Source organism: Balaenoptera acutorostrata, chromosome 2, assembly GCF_949987535.1.
Source record: "Balaenoptera acutorostrata chromosome 2, mBalAcu1.1, whole genome shotgun sequence".
NCBI classification, from domain to species: domain Eukaryota; kingdom Metazoa; phylum Chordata; class Mammalia; order Artiodactyla; family Balaenopteridae; genus Balaenoptera; species Balaenoptera acutorostrata.
The window spans coordinates 182,863,529-182,887,564 of record NC_080065.1 but is presented as its reverse complement, the minus strand read 5'-3'; the positions used below and the strand labels follow the sequence as shown (position 1 = coordinate 182,887,564).

General features: G+C 59.6%; 2 protein-coding genes across 7 annotated transcripts in view; one reads left to right on the top strand and one right to left on the bottom strand.

The window, feature by feature from the left end:
• HDGFL2 (HDGF like 2) overlaps nucleotides 1–12,145 on the top strand; it is a 19,765-nt gene extending 7,620 nt beyond the window's left edge. Inside the window, exons 4-16 of one of the 5 annotated variants that reach the window (XM_057540858.1) lie at nucleotides 1,016–1,207; nucleotides 4,547–4,723; nucleotides 4,837–4,908; nucleotides 5,520–5,679; nucleotides 5,778–5,853; nucleotides 5,926–6,235; nucleotides 7,304–7,407; nucleotides 8,234–8,307; nucleotides 8,442–8,512; nucleotides 8,873–8,974; nucleotides 9,180–9,372; nucleotides 10,058–10,190; nucleotides 10,529–12,145. In XM_057540858.1, coding sequence (XP_057396841.1) covers nucleotides 1,016–1,207; nucleotides 4,547–4,723; nucleotides 4,837–4,908; nucleotides 5,520–5,679; nucleotides 5,778–5,853; nucleotides 5,926–6,235; nucleotides 7,304–7,407; nucleotides 8,234–8,307; nucleotides 8,442–8,512; nucleotides 8,873–8,974; nucleotides 9,180–9,372; nucleotides 10,058–10,190; nucleotides 10,529–10,628 — 1,764 coding nt within the window. In that variant the 3' untranslated portion in view covers nucleotides 10,629–12,145. Of the gene's footprint in view, nucleotides 1–1,015; nucleotides 1,208–4,546; nucleotides 4,724–4,836; nucleotides 4,909–5,519; nucleotides 5,680–5,777; nucleotides 5,854–5,925; nucleotides 6,236–7,303; nucleotides 7,408–8,233; nucleotides 8,308–8,441; nucleotides 8,513–8,872; nucleotides 8,975–9,179; nucleotides 9,373–10,057; nucleotides 10,191–10,525 lie in introns of all 5 variants that reach the window. The other 4 variants (XM_057540860.1, XM_057540859.1, XM_057540856.1 and 1 more) reach the window with 4 other exon arrangements.
• On the bottom strand, nucleotides 12,145–24,036 carry PLIN4 (perilipin 4). 2 transcript variants are annotated; one of them, XM_007169161.3, is made up of 8 exons: nucleotides 23,912–24,036; nucleotides 23,726–23,793; nucleotides 23,075–23,222; nucleotides 22,197–22,258; nucleotides 15,687–19,833; nucleotides 15,387–15,574; nucleotides 13,180–13,257; nucleotides 12,145–13,108 (listed from the first exon to the last, which is right to left on the bottom strand). In XM_007169161.3, the coding sequence occupies exons 2-8, from the start codon at nucleotides 23,774–23,776 to the stop codon at nucleotides 12,776–12,778; spliced, it is 5,007 nt and encodes a 1,668-aa protein (XP_007169223.2). In that variant the 5' UTR covers nucleotides 23,777–23,793; nucleotides 23,912–24,036; the 3' UTR covers nucleotides 12,145–12,775. The 2 variants fall into 2 exon arrangements, with proteins under 2 accessions (XP_007169223.2, XP_028019054.2); XM_028163253.2 differs by lacking the exon at nucleotides 23,912–24,036 and having other exon boundaries at nucleotides 23,726–23,884.

The window sequence follows — 24,036 nt, the reverse complement described above, 5'->3', positions numbered from 1 at the left end:
CGCCATATTGTTTTCTGTGGTGGCTGCAACCACTTTACATTCCCCCCCCCCCACAGTGTAGGAGGGTTCCTTTTCCTCCACACCCCCTGACTCTGGTCTGTTCACATGGCCGTGGTTGGTCTCCCACTAGACTGTAAGCTCCCCAGGGGCAGGGCCCGTGCCGTGTTCACGTCTGGGCGCTCCCACCTCCCTAGCACAGTGCCTGGCACCTGGCTGCTGCTCACAGACGGCAACTGGTGTGCAGATGAGCCTGGCACGCGGCTAACACAGAAGAAGTGCTATCTACGTGTCTGCTATTTTTGCGGCTGTTACCGCCTGAGCAGGCATTTTGGCTAAAACAGAAATAGAAGTGCCTGGAAGTTCGCACCCAGAGGTCCTGTCCTAGGTCATTTTCTTCCTCATCAGTAATTGCAATAATAATAATTTTTACAAAAAGCAAACCTCGATGGACCTCCTGCCAGTCTGGGCACTGTCCTCAGTACATGCCACTTCTGTCTCACCCTCGCCACAGCCCTGTGAGGCCAAAGTGCTGTCGGCCCTATTGCTCAGATGTGGGATGAGGCACACAGGGGCTTAAGTCACTGGCCCAGGGTTTGCCCTCAGATCCTGCAGTGCTTGAATCCTAGTGGCTAGCAGACACGTGCCCATCTCGTCCTGCCGCATCAGTCCTCAGAGCTTTCTGTTTTGTTTTTTAATATTGTTTGGCCGCGCCGCACGGCGTGTGGGATCTTAGTTCCCCGACCAGGGATTGAACCCACGCCCCCTGCGTTGGGAACACAGTGTCTTAACCACTGGACCGCCAGGGAAGTCCCCCTTGGAGCTCTCTGGGCCTCAGTTCCCGCATTTGGAGAGCGAGCAGGCCAGACCCTGACACTTGAGACCCGGCCTCTCTGGGCCTCAGTTCCCGCATTTGGAGAGCCAGCAGGCCAGACCCTGACACTTGAGACCCGGCCAGTGGCTGCTGTCCTGTGGGCCACACCTGGTGGTGACCTGCTCTCTCCGTCCCCACCCCCAGCCGGTGAGTTCCTCCGACAGCGAGGCCCCTGAAGCCGACCCGGCAGGTGGCAGTGAGGACGACGAGGACCGGGGGGTCATGGCCGTCACAGCCGTGACCGCTGCAGCCGCCAGCGACAGGATGGAGAGCGACTCGGACTCGGACAAGAGCAGTGACAACAGCGGCCTCAAGCGGAAGGCGGTGGCCTTGAAGGTAGGGGCATGGGGATGGGGCGGGCACAGCTGGCCTGTGGGGGGCTGGGGTCCTTCCTCCTCCCGCCCTTCCTCCTCCCTCCACAGGTTCCGTCTGGCCGCCTGCTCTTCTCCCTTTCCTTCTTTCGGTTTCTAGTACATTCACAAAGTTGTGCCAGCATCCCCTCTGTCAGTTCCAGAACTTTCCATCACCCCAAAAAGAAACCCCGTCCCCACTGGCAGTCCCCCCACATCCCCACCCGCAGCCTCTAGTAACCAGGAATCCGCCTCTGTGGAACTTGCCTGTTCTGGACGTTTCCCATCAGTGGAATCACACACCGTGTGTCCTTCTGTGTCTGGCTTCTCTCACTGAGCATCGTGTCCTCAGGGTCCATCCATGTGGTAGCGAGTGTCAGGGCTTCTCTCCTTTTCATGGCTGAGCGATATTCCTGGGTGTGGCTGGACCACACTTTGTTTATCTGTCATCCGTTTATGGACATTCGGGTTGCTTCCGCTTTGGGGCCATCACAAATAACGCTGCTGTGAACATTTGTGTACAAGTTTTTGTGTGGATGTGAGTTTTAAGTTCTCTTGGAGAGATTCTCTTTCCTGCCTTTTTTCCCCTCTTCTCTGCCTTTTGACTGCTTCCGAATATTTGGGTGCAGAATGAAAGGACCAGGACCTAGCAGCAAATTCTTTTGATAGAGTAAGGCATTGTTTTTATGATTTTTAAAAATAACCTTTGCTTTTGGTTCCAGTTATAACAATAAGCCATGCTCATCGTAGATAAGTTAGAAGATGTGAAAAGCATAAAGAAGCCGGTGAAAAATGCCTGAACTATCTGAGGGGGTTTCTGCGCCAAGGACTAGAAACATCCTGATGTGTTTCTCCGTGATCTTGTGTGTGCCTCACGGGCGGGGTGGGTATGTAAAGTATGGAATTGGCAATCACGCACGTAATGTGTCTTGCTGTTTTTCCACCTAATAGATGAGCATTTCCTTGTCCTTAAACGTTATGATTATTTTTTAATATTTTATTTATTTATTTATTTATTTATTTGGTTGTGTCGGGCTCTTCGTTGCGGCGTGTGGACTTCTCTAGTTGTGGTGCGTGGGTTCAGTAGTTGCAGCACGTGGGCTCTCTAGTTGTGGCGTGTGCCGGCTCTAGAGCGTGCAGGCTTAGTTGTCCCGCAGCATGTGGGATCTTACTTCCCCGACCAGGGGTCGAACCCCCGCCCCCTGCATTGGAAGGAGGATTCTTTTTTTTTTTTCTTTTTCTTTTTTCCTTTAACATCTTTATTGGAGTATAATTGCTTTACAATGTTGTGTTAGTTTCTGCTGTATAACAAAGTGAATCAGCTATATGCACACGTATATCCCCATATCCCCTCCCTCTTGCGTCTCCCTCCCACCCTCCTTATCCCACCCCTCTAGGTGGTCACAAAGCCCCGAGCTGATCTCCCTGTGCTATGCGGCTGCTTCCCACTAGCTATCTGTTTTACATTTGGTAGTGTATATAAGTCCATGCTACTCCCTCACTTTGTCCCAGCTTACCCTTCCCACTTCCCGTGTCCTCAAGTCCATTCTCTACGTCTGTGTCTTTTATTCCTGTCCTGCCCCTAGGTTCTTCAGAACCTTTTTTTTTTTTTAGATTCCATATATATGTTAGCATACGGTATTTTTCTCTTTTTGACTTACTTCACTCTGTATGACGGACTCTAGGTCCATCCACCTCACTACAAATAACTCAGTTTTGTTTCTTTTTATGGCTGAGTAATATTCCACTGTATATATGTGCCACATCCTCTTTATCCATTCATCTGTCGATGGACACTTAGGTTGCTAGAAGGCGGATTCTTAACCACTGGACCACCAGGGAAGTCCCTGGCATCGTTTTTTAAAAGTCCCTGTTGTTTCTGTTTACGGTTATTGGAGGAGTTAGACAGAAATATGTTGAAAATAAATGGCCCCCAGACAGAAATATGTTGAAAATAAATGGCCCCCCCCATCCTACCTCTTAGATATTAACCACTACTTGTAGGTTAGTATGTATTCAGGTTTTGTTTTTTGGGGTTTTTATGGCCAACTTTGCATTAAATGAATATAAGTCATTATTACAACACCTTTCCCCCACACTAGGGAGACATTTCGACGACCTCTTCCCTCGTAACCCAGCACCCTAGCTGGGAACACACCTATTGGTGTTCCTTTCTCCATTTTTGGGGGCGTGGCTATGGCTTTCCGCCGGGTCAGCTTTGTGCTCTCTCTAGTTAACGTTCTTTTGTCGCTGTTTTTCTGTGTGTCCACCATCTTTTCACGTGGTCTCTCTCTGTGCATGTTTGTGTCCTAATCTCCTCTTCTTATAAGGACCCCAGTCATATTGGGTCAGGGCCACCCTAATACCTCGTTTTACTTTAATTCTCTCTTCAAAGACCCATCTCCAAATAGTCACATTCTGGGGTCCTGGGGGTCAGGGCTTCATTGTATGCGCTTTGGGGGAACACAGTGCAGCCCATCGTACCCTGGCCTTGGTCAGGCCCTGGAGGAGGCAAGATGCTCTCAGTAAGTGCTTGTGACGAGAACCAGCGAGTCTGGGCTGTAACGGGACAGAGGCAGAGGTGCATCGCACCTAAACCCACGCCCTGACGAGGAGGACCAGGCGTCAGTGGGCTGAGATCTGTGTCCAAAGCTCAGTCCTCTTTGCCTCCTCAGTTCTTCCTTATACAGTTTCTTAAATTGGCTTCTTTGAGTGGGCATCTGGGAGTCTGTGAACCCCTGAAACCTAATTCAGAATTGTATGTGTGTGTGTGTTTAAAAAATCTTTCTTATTGAGGTGAAATTCACATAAAATTAACCGTTCTAAAACGTACAACTCAGTGGCATTTAATACATTCACAGTGTGGTGCAACCACCACCTCTATCTAGTTGCAAAACACATGTGTATGTGTTTTTCTGGGGGAAGGATCCCTGGTTTGTATTCTTCATTTTTTTTAATTGTAGTAAAATACACACAACGTGAAATTCACCATCTTAACCATTTTTAAGCGCACAGTTCAGTAGCATTTTACATTCACACCGTTGGGCAACCATCCCCACCATCCATCTCCAGAACTTTCTCATCCTCCCAAACTGAAACTCTGTCCCCATGAAACCCTGACTCCCCACCCCTCCCCCAGCCCCTGGCCCCCACCATCTACTTCCTGTCTCTGTGGGTCTGACTTTCTAGGGACCTCCTGTGAGTGGGACCACACAGTATTTGTCCTTCTGTGTCTGGCTTCTTTCACTGAGCATCATGTCTTCTAGGATCAGTATCCCTGGTTTTTATCAGATTCTCAAAGGGGTCCCTGCCCTCCTCCCCCCAGAGTTTCCCGAGCACACGGGCTTTCTCAGTTGCTGATGTGTCCGGGCTGCTCCCCTTCCAGATGTCGGTCTCAAAACGAGCTCGAAAGGCCTCCAGTGACCTGGATCAAGCCAGCATGTCTCCATCCGAGGAGGAGAACTCGGAAAGCTCCTCCGAGTCAGAGAAGACCAGTGACCAGGTGAGCAGCTGGCCAGACCCCGGGCAGGTGCCCAGGGGGAGGGATGCACCGGGGGGGCGCCGAGGGGTAGCCGGCCGGTGGGCACCACGTCCAGCTCCCTTATCTCCGCCCAGGACTTCACCCCCGAGAAGAAAGCCGTGGTCCGGGCCCCACGGCGGGGCCCCCTTCCAGGACGGAAGAAAAAGGTACGGGTGTTTTATTTTGTTCCCACACACTGGCCGGTGGAAGCTCCTCAAGCATCTCCCACGGTCACCAGCCACGGTCTGCGGTCAGGGTCAGTCCGTTTTGGAGGAGGGGAGGCTGTAGGCCCCAGGGAGACCCCGGGGCCCGCTGACATCCGCTTCCACCTTCACTCATGGCTTTGGCCCATGGTTTCCGAGTGCTGTGTGCGCGGAGCACCTCCCCGGAGCAGGAGACCACCCAGCCGCTGCTGCCCCCGAGAGGGCCTTAGAGGCCAGTTTGGAAAACGGGATGCTGGGATGCTGGCATCGGAAGGGGGCAAAGCACTCTTAGGGGCCCCATGAGAGAGAGAATGCACGCGTGCGCGCGCCTGTGTGCAAGTGTGATGTATGTGCGTGTGTGTGTGTTGTGTGCAAGCAGGCATGTATGAGCGTGTACAAGTGTACTGTGTGTACACAAGTATGTGTGCATGAGTGTGTGAGTGTGGTGTGTGCATGTGTATGTCTGGGGTTCTGGGCCAGAACGAAGGGTTGTGGGTTTGGGCGGGGCGGGGCGCTGCAGGGACGCCTGGGGCCCCCTCGCCCTGGCTGCTCTCACCTCCCCCGGCCTCCCCCAGAAGGCGCCGTCAGCCTCCGACTCGGACTCCAAAGCAGAATCGGACGGGGCGAAGGCTGAGCCTGTGGCCGTGGCGAGGTCGGCGTCCTCCTCCTCCTCCTGCTCCTCCTCCTCCGACTCGGACGTGTCCGTAAAGAAGCCTCCTCGGGGCAGGAAGCCAGGTAGGCAGGCGGTGGGGGGGTGCTGCCCTGGGCCTGGGCCGGGCCTGGCCTGGCGGTTGGGGGGGGGGGGAACGCCCACCGAGAGACGCCTTCCGTAGCCGAGAAGCCTCCCCCCAAGCCTCGCGGACGGAAACCGAAGCTTGAGCGGCCACCGACCACCTCGAGCAGTGACAGGTGGGTGCGGGGCCCTCGGGGCGGGGGCGCGGGCAGGCCGGGACGGGGGCCCTAACCGGCCCGCACCCCCAGCGACAGCGACGAGGTGGACCGCATCAGCGAGTGGAAGCGGCGGGACGAGGAGCGGCGGCGTGAGCTGGAGGCGCGGCGGCGCAGGGAGCAGGAGGAGGAGCTGCGGCGGCTGCGCGAGCGCGACAAGGAGGAGAAGGAGCGGCGGCGGGGGCGGGAGCGTGGGGAGGCGGCGCCTGCGGGCAGCGCGGGCAGCAGCGGCGACGAGCTCAAGGACGACGACGAGCCCGTCAAGAAGCGCGGCCGGAAGGGCCGCGGCCGGGGCCCCCAGTCCTCCTCCGACTCGGAGCCCGAGGCCGAACTGGACAGAGAGGTGCGTGCGGTGGCGTCCGTGCAGCAGCCGCTGTGTGCTGGGCGCCAAGCGGTCAGGGAAACACAGAGAGCCCGCTCTTAAGGAGCTGACACGAGGGAGGGAGACGGGCAGCGGACCACCTGAGGATGGTGTGTGGTGCCAAGGAGATGGAAGCCGGGGCGGGGTGTGAGCTGCGGGGGCGAGAGGGTTTCCATCGCAAAGAGGGCAGACCTCAGAGGCTTCAGGCGCGCAGCCGACATTAAGTAAGGATCTGAATGAAGTGAGAAGATACCTGGGGGAGAGGCATTCCTGGCTGAGCGCACGGCCGTGCAAAGGCCCTGGGGCAGGACCATGCCTGGTGTGTTGGAGGAACAGCGAGGAGGCCCGTGTGTCTGGAGCAGAGTGAGCGAGGGGGGGAGAGGGAGGAGGGGAGGGGACGGGGCAGGTCGTGTAGGGCCTTGTGGAGGACTTGGGCTGTTACCCCAAGGGAGGTAGGTGGGACCCTGGAGGGCTGTGGGCAGAGGAGGGGTGGGTGCTCACAGGTGCCCTCTGGCTGCTGCGGGGGAACGGCTTGTGGGGTAAGCATGGGAGCAGTTCGATCTCTGGTGCATGTTGGTGGTGACCGTTAGCACCATGCGTGACCACAGGACGTCAGCTCCCTGTCCTCCTGGCTCTCACAGGCCAGCCTGAGTCCAGGAATCCGAGCCCCCCGGGCCCATCACCTTCTAGTCTGAGCCCAGGATCCCACTCGATAGGGGTGGGGGAGCTGAACAATGCCCTGTTCTCTCCCCACTGCTCTCCGTTTTGTCACAAAAGGGGGACCAAGTTCCCTGGCACGGGAGGTGTCTTGCTCGGCAAGGGGAATGCAGTGGGGCTGCCCCACTGTTGGGTGATCCTTTCAGGGCCTGAGAAGCTGCTGCCCGGGGATGGACTGGACACGGGGTCCATCCTGCCCAGTCCGTCAGCTCCCATCAGGCGAAGGTGACAGCAGGGAATGTCACACTGTGTTTCTAAGGGAACAGCTCGGGGGTCTGGGGCAGCCCCACGCCGCCTGCCACTCCAGCCCTTCCCTTTCTCTGGCTGCTACAGGTGAAGAAATCAGCGAAGAAGTTGCACCTGCAAAGCACAGAGCCCGCGCGGAGACCCAGCCAGAAGGAGAAGAGAGGGCGCCCCGAGGAGAAGCCCCGGGCCAGGTCCGTTCCCGCACTGCCACTCCTCCCATATCCCCCTGGGGGTCCCCACATCTCAAGGGAAGGCCCCGTCAGGTTATGCAGGAGTCACTGCCCAGGTCTGTGGTCCTTCCCCAGAGCAGGCCTCTCCCCCCGGGGTGACCCTGCTCCCAGGGGACACCGGGCAGTGTCCTGGGACATCTGTGGTGGTCACATGGGGGGCGGTTCCTGGGATCCAGTGGGTGGAGCCAGGGAGGCTGCCCCTCTACCCACAGTGCCCAGGATGGAGCCCCACAGAGGATGACGTGGCCCCCGTGTCGCCAGTGCTTAGGGGGAGAGACTGTCCCCAGACCATTGGCTCTCAGGCTTTTTAAAGTCCAAGGCCCACTGAGGTGGGAGCACAGAGCCCATCTCCCTGCCCACTTTCTGTGTGGAATCCCAGCCATCAGTAAACGAACCTGCCCCCTGGGAACGTGGCAGCCAGGCTGCCGAGCAGGATGTAGAATCGAAGGCTCGGTGACATGCCTGCTGCCGTTTCCCAGCATCATATCAGAGTAACTCATGCGCTGGGGTCTACGTAACTAGCCACTCACCCTGAACCACTTGTTTAAAAAAAAAAAAAAAAAAATTTCTGGGCTTTCACATTATTTACTTCCTAGAGGAAGGGCTATGTCTTGGGTCCTCTCAGGTGCTGCCGTAGACCAGGTCAGGCGGGCCTTGAGCCTCCTCCTCCCAGCCTCCTGGGCCTCCTGATGGTTTCCTTCTGCAGCGGCCATGGGTCCCCCCACAGGCCCCCGGCCCTCAGTGGGGACATTGGTCAGGGGCCTTCTAAGGGCACGACTCTCCACAGGTCCGCGAAGGTGGAGCGGACCCGGAAGCGGTCAGAAGGGTTCCCACCAGACCGGAAGGTTGAGAAGAAGAAAGGTGAGGGGCCAGCTGCCCAGCCCTGGTTGCAGCCTGAGGTCGCCGAACGGGAGGAGGGACGGCCCTGGAGGAGCCGGTTCCCATCACCAGGGACCCCGCTCAGGCCTGGGCGCTGCCTTCTCTCTTGGCCACAGAACCTTCCGTGGAGGAGAAGCTTCAGAAGCTGCACAGCGAGATCAAGTTCGCCCTGAAGGTTGACAATCCGGTGAGACCTTCCTCGGGGTGCAGAGGTCATGTCTCAGTTTCCCTGCCCCCTCATCGCTCGAGCTCCCTGAGAAGTCTGGGGACGCTGAGGCAAAGTCAGGCCGCATGCGCAGGGCAGGGTCCTTGTTCACGTGGGCGTCCACCAGATAAGGGCCCAGCTTGGCCTCCTGAGTGCAGTGCTCTGCGTTCCCACCAGGTGATGCCACACAAGGCCCCAAGACCCCTCGAGTTCTGGGTGCTTCACCACTGTCCCCGGGGCTCCCTGTTGCTCAGCCCAAGGTGTCCTTCTCTGCCCTCTTGGGCCCCCTAGAACCCCCGCAGCTAGGCGCTGACCCTCCTCGCTGCCCTCGCTGCCCTGCAGGATGTGAAGAGGTGTCTGAACGCGTTAGAGGAACTAGGGACCCTACAGGTGACCTCACAGATCCTCCAGAAGAACACGGACGTGGTGGCCACGTTGAAGAAGGTGCGGCGGGAGCCCAGGGGTTGAAGGGGCTGGTGGTGGGGCTACGGGTCTGCTTGGGGCGCTGGGCTTCCGGCCACGGCCGCCTGTGGTCAGCGAGGAGGAAGCCGTGTGCACGGGAGGCGCTGCGGGGTGCGGTGATGGGGGAGGGTCTTGGGCGGGGGGTGAGGTGGCTGCGCCCCCTGAGCCAGGCCTCTTGGTGGGCCAGATCCGCCGCTACAAGGCCAACAAGGAGGTGATGGAGAAGGCTGCGGAGGTCTACGCCCGGCTCAAGTCTCGGGTCCTGGGACCAAAGATCGAGGCCATCCAGAAGGCGACCAGAACTGGGCCGGAGAAGGCCGAGGAGATACTGGCAGGAGAGGAGGCCCCTGCGGAGAGGGCGGAGGACGAGACGAGCGCTGGTGAGGAGCTCGCGGGCGGGGCGCTGAGCAGACCGCCCAGGTGGTGCCACCTGTCGGTACTCGCTGCGCAGGCTGTGTCCCCAAGGCAGCTGGTGTCCGGGCCACACGCCCCCGTGCTGCTCATAGGCTCCATCCAGACCCTCAGAGCCAGCTAGCAGGGGAGGCTGTGTGTGTGCGGCCAGGTGCGCCAGTGTTTCTGGGACGGGCGGTCGCAGAGGTCTGGGAGGGGAGGGCCACGGGTGGGCTGAGAGGAGAAAGGGCGTCTGCGGTGGGGACAGTGGCTGCGGGGACAGGAGAGCGTTCCTTCCTGCTGGGGTCATGCGGTCCTGGTGAGAGATGCTTGGAGCAGCCCGTAAGGCCAGCACCGAGAGGGCTTAGTTGAAGCCGAGGCTGCCCGGGGGAGAGCACAGAGGGGGCGTTTCTCTTTACGTCTGTTTGGACACGGCCGTGGCAGGCTTTCTCCAGTGTTGCCCACGGCCATTTGTTTACCGGCCCCTCCCATATTCAGGCTGCGTGGACGGGCCAGGGGCCGGCTGGAGGAAGAGCCCCACGCAGCCGGCCGCCCCCGTGTGTCCGGTGGCTTGGGAGTGCGGGTGAATTCAGGTGCACAGGCGGGTGCTCGCACGCTGCTCGCTCTCTGCAGGGGGGTTGCCCCACAGCGTCCCACGAGCCTCTCTCCCCGCAGATCTCGCAGCCCCCGTGAACGGCGAGGCCATGTCCCAGAAGGGGGAGAGCATGGAGGACAAGGAGCCGGATGAAGGACAGAACTCAGAGGAGGGGCCGGGGGGCGGCTCCTCTGAAGACCCGTTACACAACGAGTAAGTGTCGCTGGGGCCGCAGGGGCGACTTCTGGAGAAGGCAGCCCGGTGTCTGAGCTGCTCCCAGTGGGTAAGGGCCAGAGGGACAGCAGTCTCCCACACGCTGACTGACCCCCAGGCCCCTCGGAGGGAGCTCTGGGCTCGGGGCTGACTGGCCTGGGCCTGAGCTTTAGGAGGGTGGGGCTCCCTCCTGACACCCGCCACGGGAGCACCGGGGCCGCAGGCACGGCAGGGGGAGGTTGGGGGCGAGGGCTGTTGGTCTCTGTAGGTGGAAGGAAGGAGACAGACAGCAAGGGGCCTGCTCACCCCCGCCCGCCCGTGCTGTCCTCCACCAGCAGCGCGCGGGAGGGCCCCGACCTGGACGGGCCCGGGAAGGAGCGGCAGGAGCGAGAGAGGCTGCGGGTGGACTCGGAGTCCCTGGACGACGAGGACAGCTGAGCCGGGCAGCCTGCGGCCGGGCCCCGCCGCCACGCGCAGCCGCCCCGAGGCCTGCCTGGCTCCTTCCCGGCACCCAGGGAGCAGAGAACTGTTGGGGAGACGCTGTTGTTTGTATCTGTTCCCCTGGGTTTTTTTTTTTTTTTTGCCTAATTTCTGTGATTTCCAACGGACATGAAATGACTATAAAGGGTTTTTTTTAATGAAAAAAAAAAGTTGCTTTTATTGGCTCGGTTTTCTAGCGTGTCTGGTTTGCAGTTGTCAAGGAGCTGTCCAGGGACAGAGGATTTTAAGCCATAGGGTCACCGTGAACAGCGAATATGAATTTGGTTCTGATGGTGCTCCAAGCCCTGCAGGGCTGACGGAGGCAGTGAGCAAGGCCTTTCCAAAAGTACCAGGAGGGATGCTGAGGGCTGTCTGTTCTCGATGTTCACAGGGCGTGGGTGTTGGGGGCAGGACTCGCTGTGTGATGTGGGCCGAGTGACACCCCACGCTCTGGGCTTCTCTGTGCTCACCTGTCGCTTGGATTCAGATGTGGGGGGATGTGTGTGCAGCACCCAGCCAGGCATCTGCACACGGCGGTTGCTGGTTAAACGGTGGCCTCTACCGTGTGTCCCCTGTCCTGCCGGTGGCCGAGCCCCTCTGTCCCGGCTGAGAGAGAGGTGTGGTGTGGTTTTGCTCCCTGGGCCTGGCGTACCGCCCCCGCCCCTGCCCCTGCCCCTTTTGGTTAGGTTTGGTTTGGTTGGATTTGGTTGTCGCTGAGCTCGGTTTCCGTGAACGACTGTTTCCAGTGTCACCCCCTCCGATGGCCGTCTGTGATGGGGAGTGAGGAAGGAAGGGCTCGGGGAAGTTCCCGGACTGGTCCCCATGTCTTGCCTCGGCCAGCTCCTGTGGTGCAGGGCCCCTCGTGGCCCCTGGCAGCCCTGGTGACCCTCTGGGGAGAGCTGGCCCTTCCTTCCCAGGGCTGGGAGCACCTGGTGATTTCTGAGAAGCGGGGCCTCTTTGCTTCCTCCGTCAAGGAGGTGGCCAGATAGGGGGGCTGCGGGTGTGGGAAGTGGGGGCTTGACAAGCCTCGGGCCGCTGGAATTCTGACGCAGCAGCTCCCTCAGCATCTCCCGGGGCCCCGGGGAGCAGGGGGAGTGGCCCTCTGTTGTCCCACCTTCCCATGTGCAGCCCACCTCGCAGGGTGCCCCAAGGATCCAGGGAGAGCACGGCGGGAAGGAAGGGGCCCTTGTCCCGGGGCTGCTGGTCTCTGGCCTGGAGCACGTGACCTGAACGTGTGTCGAGCACGTTTTTCTGTTTTTGGTTTTTTTGGCCGCGCCTTGTGGTTTGTGGGATCTTAGTTCCCCGACCAGGGATCCAACCCGCACCCTTGGCAGTGAAAGCACAGAGCCCTTACCACTGGACCACCTGGGAAGTCCCCCGAGCACATTGTCACGTGCTCCCTAGGGCCGCATCCCTTGTGAGGGAGCCCCTTTATTCCTTCATCGGCAGCCTCTGGGCCCAGGGACCTGAGAACATCATCTGTGGGATCCTTGTGATCACCCACGACCAGGGGGCGCTGCCGGGTGAGTGGGCTGCAGCAGGAAGGGATGCGTACTCACCCCACCCCCGCCCGGACAGGCCGGTCCTCAGCTGTCAGTGGCTGCTGCGGCTTTGCCTTCATGAAGCCCCTGGGCCAGGCCGGGGGTCGGCAGAGGCGGTGGGGGCCTACCTGCCTCAGGATGATGGTGGCGTTCTGGTACCTTCTGGCATGCGCTGTTTGCTGAGGGGCGTAGGCTTTCAGAGCGAGGACGGAGCTGCCTGGAGCCCAGGATGGAGGAGCGGGGCCGCCTGCCAAGCTGGTATAGCTAGAGGGCCCAGGCCGGGGTGGAAGACCCCCCCAGAGGTAAAAGATAAAAGGGCCCTACTGGGGGTGCTGAGTGGAGAACCTTCAAGACAGGCACGATTCCCCTTCTTGTTCCTAAATGAAGCGCTTGCTTGAGATCTTCAGGCGAAGCCCGGGCCCCCCCGCCGCCGTCGAGGGTCTTAGCCGCCCCGGGCTCCTCGGCCAAAGGGGCCAGCTGTGCTCTGGGAGAAAGGTGGGGCGCCAGCCGGCAGGGCCCGGAGCTTCCGGGGGTTGGGGCTGGTTTCGGGCGGGGGAGGGGCTCCTACAGCTGCTGCCCATCGGGGTGCAGGGTGAAGGGCCCCACCAGCCAGCTGGGCGGAGGGCTGTGCTGCATGCTCTCCAGCAGCTGCTCCAGCCCCTGCCACGCCTGGCGCACGCCCTGGCGGCTCTGGGCCAGGCGCTCGGCCGGCAGCTCCGCCACGGAGGTGGCACAGGAGACGACACTGTGGAGCTCGCAGAGGCTGTGCCGCGCCTGCCTGAGCTGCCACCGGAGCTCGGCGGGGAGGCCCTGGAGGCCGGAGGCCAGGCTGCTGTAGGCGACATGGAGCTGCTGGACAAGGCTGCAGACCCTGGACAGAGCCCCGGCGGCTGGCACCTGTGGGCGGAAGGAGGGCGGTGAGCGGGGCTGGAGGGGAGGGGCAGGAGCACCGGCCCCCTGGTACGCACCTCTCGGGCGCCGGCTTGGCTGCTCAGATCCTGGTCCGGCCACGGCTGCTGGTCTGGAGCCTGCTGGGCCTCCTCAATCTGGAAAGAGACAGCCCAGCAGAGACATGAGGCCTTCTTGTCAGGGACCTTCCCGATACTCCCCCGGGGGCAGCATTCCCAGGCCTGGCCTGGAGCTTCGTGTCTACCTTTCCTGTGGCGTGGTGGAAAGGTTTAGGGCCAGCTGCACCAGGATGGTTCACGTAAAGAGGCAATAATCCAAGTTCCTCATGAGGTTGTCAGGGAGCTCAGAGAGCAGAATGGCAGGGGCACCATGTCACACCCCAGCTCAGAATCCTCCCACGTCTCCCAGTGAGTGGCCTTTGGACCGAATCCAGTTCCTCACCATGGCCTGCGTGGCCTGCTCAGGACACCTGCAACCTCACCTCCTGCTGACATCCCGCTGTGCTCTCTGCTCAGGCCACGCTGGCCTCCTTTTGTCCCTCGAGCACGTCCAGCATGTTGTTGCCTCAGGGCCTTTGCACATGCTGCCCACTCAGCCTGAAACATGCTTCCTCTGGCCCAGTACGGTGGCCCCCCAGGCCCTCCCTGTCAGATCTCTGTTACTCTCCTCAGAGGCCTATCACTGTCGAGTTACCGTGAGTTTCTTTGTTGTTTATCTCCCCCCCTTGGGTGGGAGCTCTGTCAGGACCTTTTCCTCCTTGCCTTTTGGGTCCCTGGCACATAGGAGCCCCACACCCCCATTGACTAATCTTCCTTGTCCTCCTGAGAGCTCAGCAAGTGGACCAAATGTTGACTCCAACTTTCCATCACCCTCCCAGCTCTTACCCCAGCGACTCCATCGGGGGGCCTACTAGTCATCTCCAGGTTACCCTGTCCAAGACCAAGCCTTAATGTTCACCACCCACCCACCCAGGGCATTTCTAGGTGTCCCCTGCTAGAAGTCCCCGAGACCTTGTAGGGTATTTTCTCTCTCCCACTTCTCACACTTCTCTCTCCCACTTCTCACACCTAAGCTGGTAGGTCTGCTTTGGAAACACATCCAGAACCCAACTGCCTCTTGCCACCACCGATGCTACTCCCAAGGCCCCCCTCAGCATTTGCCAGGAGTTTTGCAGAAACCTCACTCATTTCCAAGGGCTCTGGCCCTTGACCCCGGTGGCCTGTCCTCCCCACAGTAGCCAGAGGGATCCCCTTAAATAAAACCTCTGTCGCATCAGGCCAACCCTCGGCCCCCAGTCCTGGGCGCTGCGGGGCGAGGAGCAGCCTCCCTGCTCCCACCCACTCAATGCCAGGAGCCCCACCCCCCGCCAGGTGACCACCACAGACATCCCCAGGCGTGGCCCAGTGTCCCCAGGGGGCACGACTGCCCCGTTGAGACCCTCTGGGTTGGAGCAGTGGTCCTCAAGTTGCGGCTCACCACAGACCCCTGGGGCACTGACGGAAAACACAGGTGCCTGAGCGCATCCCAGGGATCCCCACTCAGGCAGCACGGCTGGGTTCCTCGCCACCTGTGTAGACGGGGCTGTTCGACATTTACGACCCATGACCTTGAGAACCTGGAGATGCTCAGACCTGGGGGTCCATCACCGTCTGCATCAGCCACAGATGGGATGCCACTAAACTTCCTACCGCAGGCAGGTCAGCCCCAGCAGCACCCACAAGGAGCCAGCGTGGGTGTCAGTGGTGCTGCAGGGGGAGAAAGCCTGGGTTGGAGGGGTGAGTGGGGCTGGCGAGAGAGCATGACCCTGCTGGCTCGGTGCCTGTCCCCGCGGTGGCGTTCAAGTCACCTTCCTCTGGGCCCTTCCTTGCATCACTGAACCCCGCCCAGATCGCATCGGTTCCCCCTACCCTGTCAGCCCCTTCACTTTACCCTCCCCTGCCACCGGCCGCCCTTCTGCTCCTTGGAACACACCTAGCTTGTTCTCAGGCCACTGTCCTTGCGGTCCCCACTTTCCACACGACTTGGCTCAAACAGACACACTCCTGCCCTGCCCCTCTCTGCACAACTGTCTTGTTTCCCTCTCTGCAACCCCGTTGGTGGCAAGTATTGGGTCTTGTGTCCATCTTCTTCCCTGGAATACAAGCTCCTTGAGAGCAGACCCGTGACTGAGTGGCCGACGGCCGTTGTCTACTAGGTGCTCAGTAAGTGTCTGTCGAGTCCCCCACGTGTGGCTGAGGAAGGCACCGGCAGAAGGGAGGGCTCTTACCAGCCAGAAGGCGTCCTCGAGCTGGGCCAGCACGTCCAGGGCCTGGAACTGGCCTTGCTGCAGGTGGCTCAGGGCGTGCTCGAAAGCCCGCTGGCGGAAGCTGGGGTCCAAGTCGCCCAGACGCACGAAGTAGCTGCTTTGGTCGGCCGTGGACTCCCTCAGCCGGGGCTGGGAGGCAGCCAGCTGAGCTGAAAGGGAAGACAGGGTCACTCAACCCGAGAGGCCCCTCGGGCGTCAGGGGCATGCGTTGTACAGACGACCAGGCCCCTGGGAGCTGGGACCAGCCTGTCCTGTTCTCACCTTGTTCCTCGGCGCTCATGGGCTGGAAGATCTCCCCCAGCTCCTCCAGCTCGTCCCGGAGTGTTGCAAAGCCCCGGGCTCCTTCCTGGCCGCAAGTGGTGGCCCCAGGCCCTACGTCATCCTCCTTGCCCAGGGCGGCCCCTTGGGTGAATGTCACCTCAGCTGACACGAGGCCCTTGGTATGGGTGGTGGCTTTCCCAGCAAGGTCCAGGTGTGCACGCAGAGTGTCCGGGGGCCTGGAGACCCCGCAGGACTGAGCCTCATGAGGGTTCAGGATGGTTTGTTCTCCTTCATCTGGGGCTCCGGAAGTGGCGAGTCCACCTGAGGCAGCATCCTGGGAACCAGGTAACCAGTTCTGGATGGTTCTGAAATCAGTCTGCACGCCTCCTCGGGCCACGTTCCCTACCCTGGTGAGCCCAGTGGACACGGCGTCTTTGGTGCCTGTGAGGACAGCCTTCGAGGTGTCCAGACCCCACTGGGCAGCAGCATTGGCCACACCCATGGCACTAGCCATGCCACTGGAGACGGTGTTCCTTGTGACAGCTGAAACATTTGGGGTTGTATTCAGCCCAGTTTGCACAGCCCCTGTAGCCGCATTCACTGCCCCAGTGAGCCCTGTGGACACTGCATCTTTGGTGCCTGTCAGGACGGTCTTGGTGGTGTCCATGCCGGTCTGGATGGCCCCCTTGGCCATGTTCACTGCCCCAGTGAGCCCAGTGGACACTGCATCTTTGGTGCCAGTGAGGACGGTCTTGGTGGTGTCCATGCCAGTTTGGACAGTTCCCTTGGCCATGTTCACTGCCCCAGTGAGCCCAGTGGACACTGCATCTTTGGTACCAGTCAGGACAGATTTGGTGGTGTCCATGCCGGTCTGGACGGCTCCCTTGGCCACACCCATTGCTCCAGTAAACCCAGTGGACACTGCATCTTTGGTGCCAGTCAGGACGGTCTTGGTGGTGTCCACACCAGTCTGGACGGCTCCTTTGGCCACACCCATTGCTCCAGTGAGCCCAGTAGACACTGCATCTTTGGTGCCAGTGAGGACGGTCTTGCTGGTGTCCACGCCGGTCTGGACGGCTCCCTTGGCCACACCCATTGCTCCAGTGAACCCAGTGGACACTACATCTCTGGTTCCAGTCAGGACAGATTTGGTGGTGTCCACGCCAGTCTGGACGGCTCCCTTGGCCACACCCATTGCTCCAGTGAACCCAGTGGACACTGCATCTTTGGTGCCAGTCAGGACGGTCTTGGTGGTGTCCACGCCGGTCTGGACGGCTCCCTTGGCCACACCCATTGCTCCAGTGAGGCCAGTGGACACTGCATCTTTGGTTCCAGTCAGGACAGACTTGCTGGTGTCCATGCCGGTCTGGACGGCTCCCTTGGCCACACCCATTGCTCCAGTGAACCCAGCGGACACTGCATCTTTGGTGCCAGTCAGGACGGTCTTGGTGGTGTCCACGCCAGTCTGGACAGCTCCCTTGGCCACACCCATTGCTCCAGTGTACGCAGTAGACATTGCATCTTTGGTTCCAGTCAGGACAGATTTGCTGGTGTCCACGCCGGTCTGGACGGCTCCCTTGGCCACACCCATTGCTCCAGTGTACGCAGTGGACACTGCATCTTTGGTTCCAGTCAGGACAGACTTGCTGGTGTCCACGCCGGTCTGGACGGCTCCCTTGGCCACACCCATTGCTCCAGTGTACGCAGTGGACACTGCATCTTTGGTTCCAGTCAGGACAGACTTGCTGGTGTCCACGCCGGTCTGGACGGCTCCCTTGGCCACACCCATTGCTCCAGTGTACGCAGTGGACACTGCATCTTTGGTTCCAGTCAGGACAGACTTGCTGGTGTCCACGCCGGTCTGGACGGCTCCCTTGGCCACACCCATTGCTCCAGTGTACGCAGTGGACACTGCATCTTTGGTTCCAGTCAGGACAGACTTGCTGGTGTCCACGCCGGTCTGGACGGCTCCCTTGGCCACACCCATTGCTCCAGTGTACGCAGTGGACACTGCATCTTTGGTTCCAGTCAGGACAGACTTGCTGGTGTCCACGCCGGTCTGGACGGCTCCCTTGGCCACACCCATTGCTCCAGTGTACGCAGTGGACACTGCATCTTTGGTTCCAGTCAGGACAGACTTGCTGGTGTCCACGCCGGTCTGGACGGCTCCCTTGGCCACACCCATTGCTCCAGTGTACGCAGTGGACACTGCATCTTTGGTTCCAGTCAGGACAGATTTGCTGGTGTCCACGCCGGTCTGGACGGCTCCCTTGGCCACACCCATTGCTCCAGTGTACGCAGTGGACACTGCATCTTTGGTTCCAGTCAGGACAGATTTGCTGGTGTCCACGCCGGTCTGGACGGCCCCCTTGGCCACACCCATTGCTCCAGTGAACCCAGTGGACACTGCATCTTTGGTGCCAGTCAGGACGGTCTTGGTGGTGTCCACGCCGGTCTGGACGGCCCCCTTGGCCACACCCATTGCTCCAGTGAACCCAGTGGACATTGCATCTTTGGTGCCAGTCAGGACGGTCATGGTGGTGTCCACGCCAGTCTGGACGGTGCCCTTGGCCAAGTTCACTGATCCAGTGAGCCCAGTGGATACTGCATCTTTGGTGGCTGTCAGGACAGTCTTGGTGGTGTCCATGCCCGTCTGCACGGCTCCCTTGGCCACACCCATTGCTCCAGTGAGGCCAGTGGACACTGCATCTTTGGTGCCTGTTAGGACAGTCTTGGTGGTGTCCATGCCAGTCTGGACGGTGCCCTTGGCCATGTTCACTGCCCCAGTGAGCCCAATGGACACTGTATCTTTGGTGCCTGTGAGGACAGTCTTGGTGGTGTCCATGCCCGTCTGGACGGCCCCCTTGGCCACACCCATTGCTCCAGTGAGGCCAGTGGACACTGCATCTTTGGTGCCTGTTAGGACAGTCTTGGTGGTGTCCACGCTCATCTGGACGGCCCCTTTGGCCACACCCATTGCTCCAGTGAGCCCAGTGGACACTGCCTCTTTGGTGCCTGTTAGGACGGTCTTGGTGGTGTCCATGCCAGTCTGGACAGTGCCCTTGGCCATGTTCACTGCCCCAGTAAGCCCAGTGGACACTGCATCTTTGGTGCCTGTTAGGACGGTCTTGGTGGTGTCCACGCCAGTCTGGACAGTGCCCTTGGCCATGTTCACTGCCCCAGTAAGCCCAGTGGACACTGCATCTTTGGTGCCTGTTAGGACGGTCTTGGTGGTGTCCACGCCAGTCTGGACGGTGCCCTTGGCCATGTTCACTGCCCCAGTAAGCCCAGTGGACACTGCATCTTTGGTGCCTGTGAAGACAGTCTTGGTGGTGTCCATGCCAGTCTGGACGGTGCCCTTGGCCATGTTCACTGCCCCAGTGAGCCCAGTGGACACTGCATCTTTGGTGCCTGTCAGGACAGTCTTGGTGGTGTCCATGCCAGTCTGGACAGTGCCCTTGGCCATGTTCACTGCCCCAGTAAGCCCAGTGGACACTGCATCTTTGGTGCCTGTCAGGACAATCTTGGTGGTGTCCATGCCAGACTGGACAGTGCCCTTGGCCATGTTCACTGACCCAGTGAGCCCTGTGGACACTGCATCTTTGGTGCCTGTCAGGACAGTCTTGGTGGTGTCCACACCCATCTGGACGGCCCCTTTGGCAACACCCATTGCTCCAGTGAGGCCAGTGGACACTGCATCTTTGGTGCCTGTTAGGACAGTCTTGGTGGTGTCCATGCCAGTCTGGACGGTGCCCTTGGCCATGTTCACTGCCCCAGTGAGGCCAGTGGACACTGCATCTTTGGTGCCTGTTAGGACAGTCTTGGTGGTGTCCACGCCTGTCTGGACCGCCCCCTTGGCCACACCCATTGCTCCAGTGAACCCAGTGGACACTGCATCTTTGGTGCCTGTTAGGACGGTCTTGGTGGTGTCCATGCCCATCTGGACAGTGCCCTTGGCCATGTTCACTGCCCCAGTGAGCCCAGTGGACACTGCATCCTTGGTGCCTGTGAGCGTGGACTGGGTCATGCCCAGGCCTCCTTGGACCACGCCTTTAGCTGTGTCCACGACGTTGGCCATCCCAGACGAGAAGGCATCCTTGGTCCTGGTCATCTTGGACCACACTAAGTCGTTTGTCCCGGAGATGACCTGATGAGGAAGGACATTCGTGATCAAGCAGAGAGTGCTAGACACCTCACTCCCCACCCTTCCCCAGTCTCCACCTCATCCCTAACATGACCCGGGGAGTGGGACCTTCCTCCCAGAGGCCCAGCCTGCTCTTCTCCCAACCCTGACATACCTCCCTCCCTGGCTTCCAGGATACAGCCTACTGAGCTCTGTCCCAGCGCCCCGTGGTTCCCCTGACACAATAGATCCCCCACTGCTGACAGCTATTCCCTAGCACCTCTGGGACCCTCCTTGCTCAATATCCCTTAGCCTTGTACTCAGCAAGCCATTGAATTACGTGTTTTCTTCATCTTGCCTAATCTCTATGGCAATTTTGAGACTGGTTTCCCCATCACGGGGAGAAATTTGAGGAGGCCAAATGCTTGTTAGCATGAATGTATTCAAGTAAGAGAAGGGGATCTGGGTATCTATGTTTAGAAGAGTAATAACTGGAAAAGTACAGGGCCAAGTATTGGGTTTGAGCCATAGGAAACTGTCGATAACTTGGTAGGTCAAAAATGAGGGCAGTTTCCTCTTGTTCATCCAAACTGCTGAAGGGCTGTGATGGCCTCAGGGTTGCCACCACCCAGGTTCAACCAGCAGTTTCCTATTTCCAATTCAGGGGTTCTTAACCCAGGGTTAGGGGTGACCCAGGGTGATCCTGCCCCCCCCCCCAGGGAACACTGGGCGATGTCTGGGGACATCTGTGACGATCACAACTTCAGGGAAGAGGGAGCTCCTGGCACTGAGTGGGTGGGTGGGGTCGGGGTGCTGCTGAACACCCCCCAGTGCCCAGGATGGCCCCCCACAGAGGATGACCCGGCCCTGAATTGGCCAGACGACTGAAGTTGAGAAGCCCTGAAATGTTATTCTCACCACCTGCCTCCTGCCCAGCATCGTCTCAAGTGGGCACCTTGCCCACAGAGACCTGGGTTCAGCTCTTTCCCACACTTGCTGTGTTACCTCAGGCAAGCCACATCCCCTCTCTGAGCCTCATCTGAAGAGTGGCAATTAAAACAGCACCTCTTGGACTTCCCTGGTGGTGCAGTGGTTAAGAATCCGCCTGCCAATGCAGGGAACATGGGTTCGAGCCCTGGTGCGGGAAGATCCCATATGCCACGGAGCAACTAAGCCCGTGCGCCACAACTACTGAGCCTGCACTCTAGAGCCTGCGAGCCACACCTACTGAAGCCCGCGCGCCTAGAGCCCGTGCTCCACAACAAGAGAAGCCACCGCAATGAGAAGCCCACGCACCGCCACAAAGAGTAGCCCCCGCTCACCGCAACTAGAGAAAGCCCATGCACAGCAACGAAGACCCAATGCAGCCAAAAATAAATAAATAAATAAATAAATAAATAAATAAATAAATTTATTTAAAAAAATCCCCTCCCAGCCATTTAAAAAAACAAACAAACAAACAAAAAACAATAAAAACAGCACCTCCTTCAAAGATTGGCAGAGAAAACTGAGTCAAGGTGCCTGAAGCACTTTGCAGGCAACAGATGCTCCATTAATGCAAGTGAAGAGGGGTGGAGGGGGAGGAGTGAAAAAGTGGGGAGGGGGGCCCTCAGCTGCCGGGGTCCATTTTAATTTGGGCCACAGGGTGAGCCCGGTGGTTCTTTGCCTTCCGAGATACTCAGATCTGGCCGAGCTGAGGGCAGAGGGGAGTTGAGGAAGACGCCAGTGTGGGGTGTGTGCTGGGCGGAAGGGTTGTATCAGGGCTCTGTCACCCTGCTATGGCCCTCAGCAGTCTTACATCAGCCACTCCGCTTGCCCTGGCCCTGAGGACATGGTTATATGGGCGGTCCCTGGTCATCCAGGACCGAGGGTGGATGCATCGTTGGCCACTGTTCAGCCTCTGACTGCCCAAGGTTCAAATCCCATGCTACAGTGTCTTGCTGTGTGACCTTTGGCAGGTGGCTTGGCTTCTCTGTGCTTCAGCTTTTGTGTGGGGTACTATTGCTCCCTTCCTCGCAGGACAGTTGGGAGGGTTAACTATTAAGCAGCACATGTAAACACTGAGCCCAGAGCCTGACACAGGGTGAGTGAGTTACCACTGTTTGGGTCGTAATGTGCTAGGCACAGAACTGGAGTGGGGGTGGGGGGTGTCTGTAGACCGGATGGAGCCTCATGGTGCCGAGCAGTAAGGCAGTACTGCACCCATTTCACAGATGTAGAAACAGAGGCTTAGAGGGGAAGACTGGCCTGGAATCCCACAGGGGTGTCTGCCTGCTCCTTGGCCTATGACAACCCCCAAATGGCAGGAACTGAAACATCCCAGGAGGAGGTACCCAGGGGGAGGCGGAGCCCATCAGACCAGACCAGGCTCTGCCAGCCCCTCTCACCCTGTCTGAAAGCGGCAGCGTCTTCTCAATGCCCCTGGTCGTCTGCTCCGGGTCGGTGGCCACTGTGGGGACAAGAGCCAATCAGGCAACCCAGGGAGGGACACTCGCTGGCATCAGCCACCCTGAAGCCCATTGCACAATCAGCGGGCACAGCCCAAAAGGTCAGGAATGTCCCAGCTGCCCTGCCAGGGACGGCAGAAGGTGACATCCACGGCCGTGGGTCTGGCTCCCTCAACCCCCAGGGGCGGTCTCCTGGAGCAGGGGTTCTCTAGAGTTTTCTCTGCCTGGGTCCTGGATGCTGGATGCCCACCCGGGGTGATGCAGGGAGAGGACTCGGGGCCCCGCCCTGCCCCACTCCACCACAGCTGGCAGCCGCCTGCCAGGCCTGGGTATATGGAGCAGAAGTCAGCTGCCTGCGGGGGCCCAGAGCGGCCGCCCCAGCCTGGGCTCCCCTGCACCAGCCCCTCTTCAGGACTTGGGGCTAGGGCTGCCCCGAGCACCCCAGCTGAGCAACTGGAGGATGGGGAGCACCCCAGGCTGTGTGACGCCAGGGAAACTGCTGCCCCTCTCTGGAACCAGGATCAAAATCTTTGATGAGCTTAGACATGCAGAACACCCAGCCCCTGGTCCACAGGGCGTCAGAAACGGGGTGATGGAAGGTGGAAGGGGGGTTGAGAATGTGGGGGGCATTGCTGGCTGTGCCCCCTTGGGCCACTCATATTTATGCCTCAGGTCCCCATCTGGCACTAAATGAGCATGCCAGCTGCGTGGGCTCTGTTGAGATGACGCAGGCACCTATGAAGCACCCCCAAGATGGGCACAAGTCCCTGCTGGGGTCCATCTCCAGAGCTCCCGCCTCCATGGAGCTGTGCACTCACCCTGAGCCTGGGGCTGGGCAGTCTTGGCGGCTGGAGCACCTGCGGGATGGGCGACCGGCCGGGCCTCTCTCGCTGAGCTGTGGGCGTGGGCCGCCAGGTTCCGGGCAGAACTGAAGCCAGGCAGGGACCCAAAGAAGCTGCCCAGGGTCTACATGGGGTGGGGGACAGCATGAGCAGAGCCAGGCCATGGTGGGGGTGGGGTGAGGGGAGCATCAGAGAGCCCTGGGTTCCCAAACCACCTCAGGCCCTTGCTCCTGGATGACCTCAGCCACTCAGCCTCAGTCTCCTCGCCTGAGCAATGGGCAGGTTCAGCCTGCCTCCCATGGACAGAGAAAAAGTTCATTCTCTGGGTCTCTCCTTTTCCTTCCATGGCCCACATTTCTCAGATGGGGAAACTGAGGCTCAGAGAGGGGCCGAGGCTGGCCCAGGGTCACACAGCAAGGAAAGAACTGAGGTTTGAGTGCATCCTCCCACCCCCCACCCTCCAGCTTGGGACCGGAGGGAAGATTGGCACTGTGGCCTTCAGATCCCTCCCCCCCCACCCCCCCGGGAAGCCCCTCCAGACCCCAGGACTGTGGAGGTCACCTTCCCAAGGTTCTGTGGTCTCTCCAGGCCCCAGTTGAGATCTTTCCCTCCCACTCCTGCCCTCACCTTGCCCTTGGGTTTGGGGGGATCCCGGCCTCCTTCATCTTGAGCAGACATGGTAATCCTCTAAGCAGCTGGAAGGGCAGAGAGGGGTCATGAATGGGGGCTCCCGGGCCTCCTGCCCCACACCCATAACCCTGAGCAGTCCCCCGCTACCCGCCCGGAGGCCAGCCTCACCCTGGCATTGCTCACCTGGACCGTGTGAGGGTCCCCTGGAGTGACGGGAAGCACAGCTGGCATCTGGCTCTGCTCTCAGCTCCCAGGCCTTATAGGGTCTGGGGTGGTGCAGGCCTGGCCGGCAGAGGCAGGCGGCCAGT

Bases quoted from the DNA above. Each gene is read 5' to 3' on its own strand.
- PLIN4 (XM_007169161.3), bottom strand. From the start codon at position 23,776: ATGTCTGCTCAAGATGAAGGAGGCCGGGATCCCCCCAAACCCAAGGGC. The intron at 23,223-23,725 runs GTGAGGGCAGGA...CACCCCATGTAG, and splicing joins CCCCCAAACCCAAGGGCAAG to ACCCTGGGCAGCTTCTTTGG. The intron at 22,259-23,074 runs GTGAGTGCACAG...TTGTCCCCACAG, and splicing joins TGCCCAGCCCCAGGCTCAGG to TGGCCACCGACCCGGAGCAG.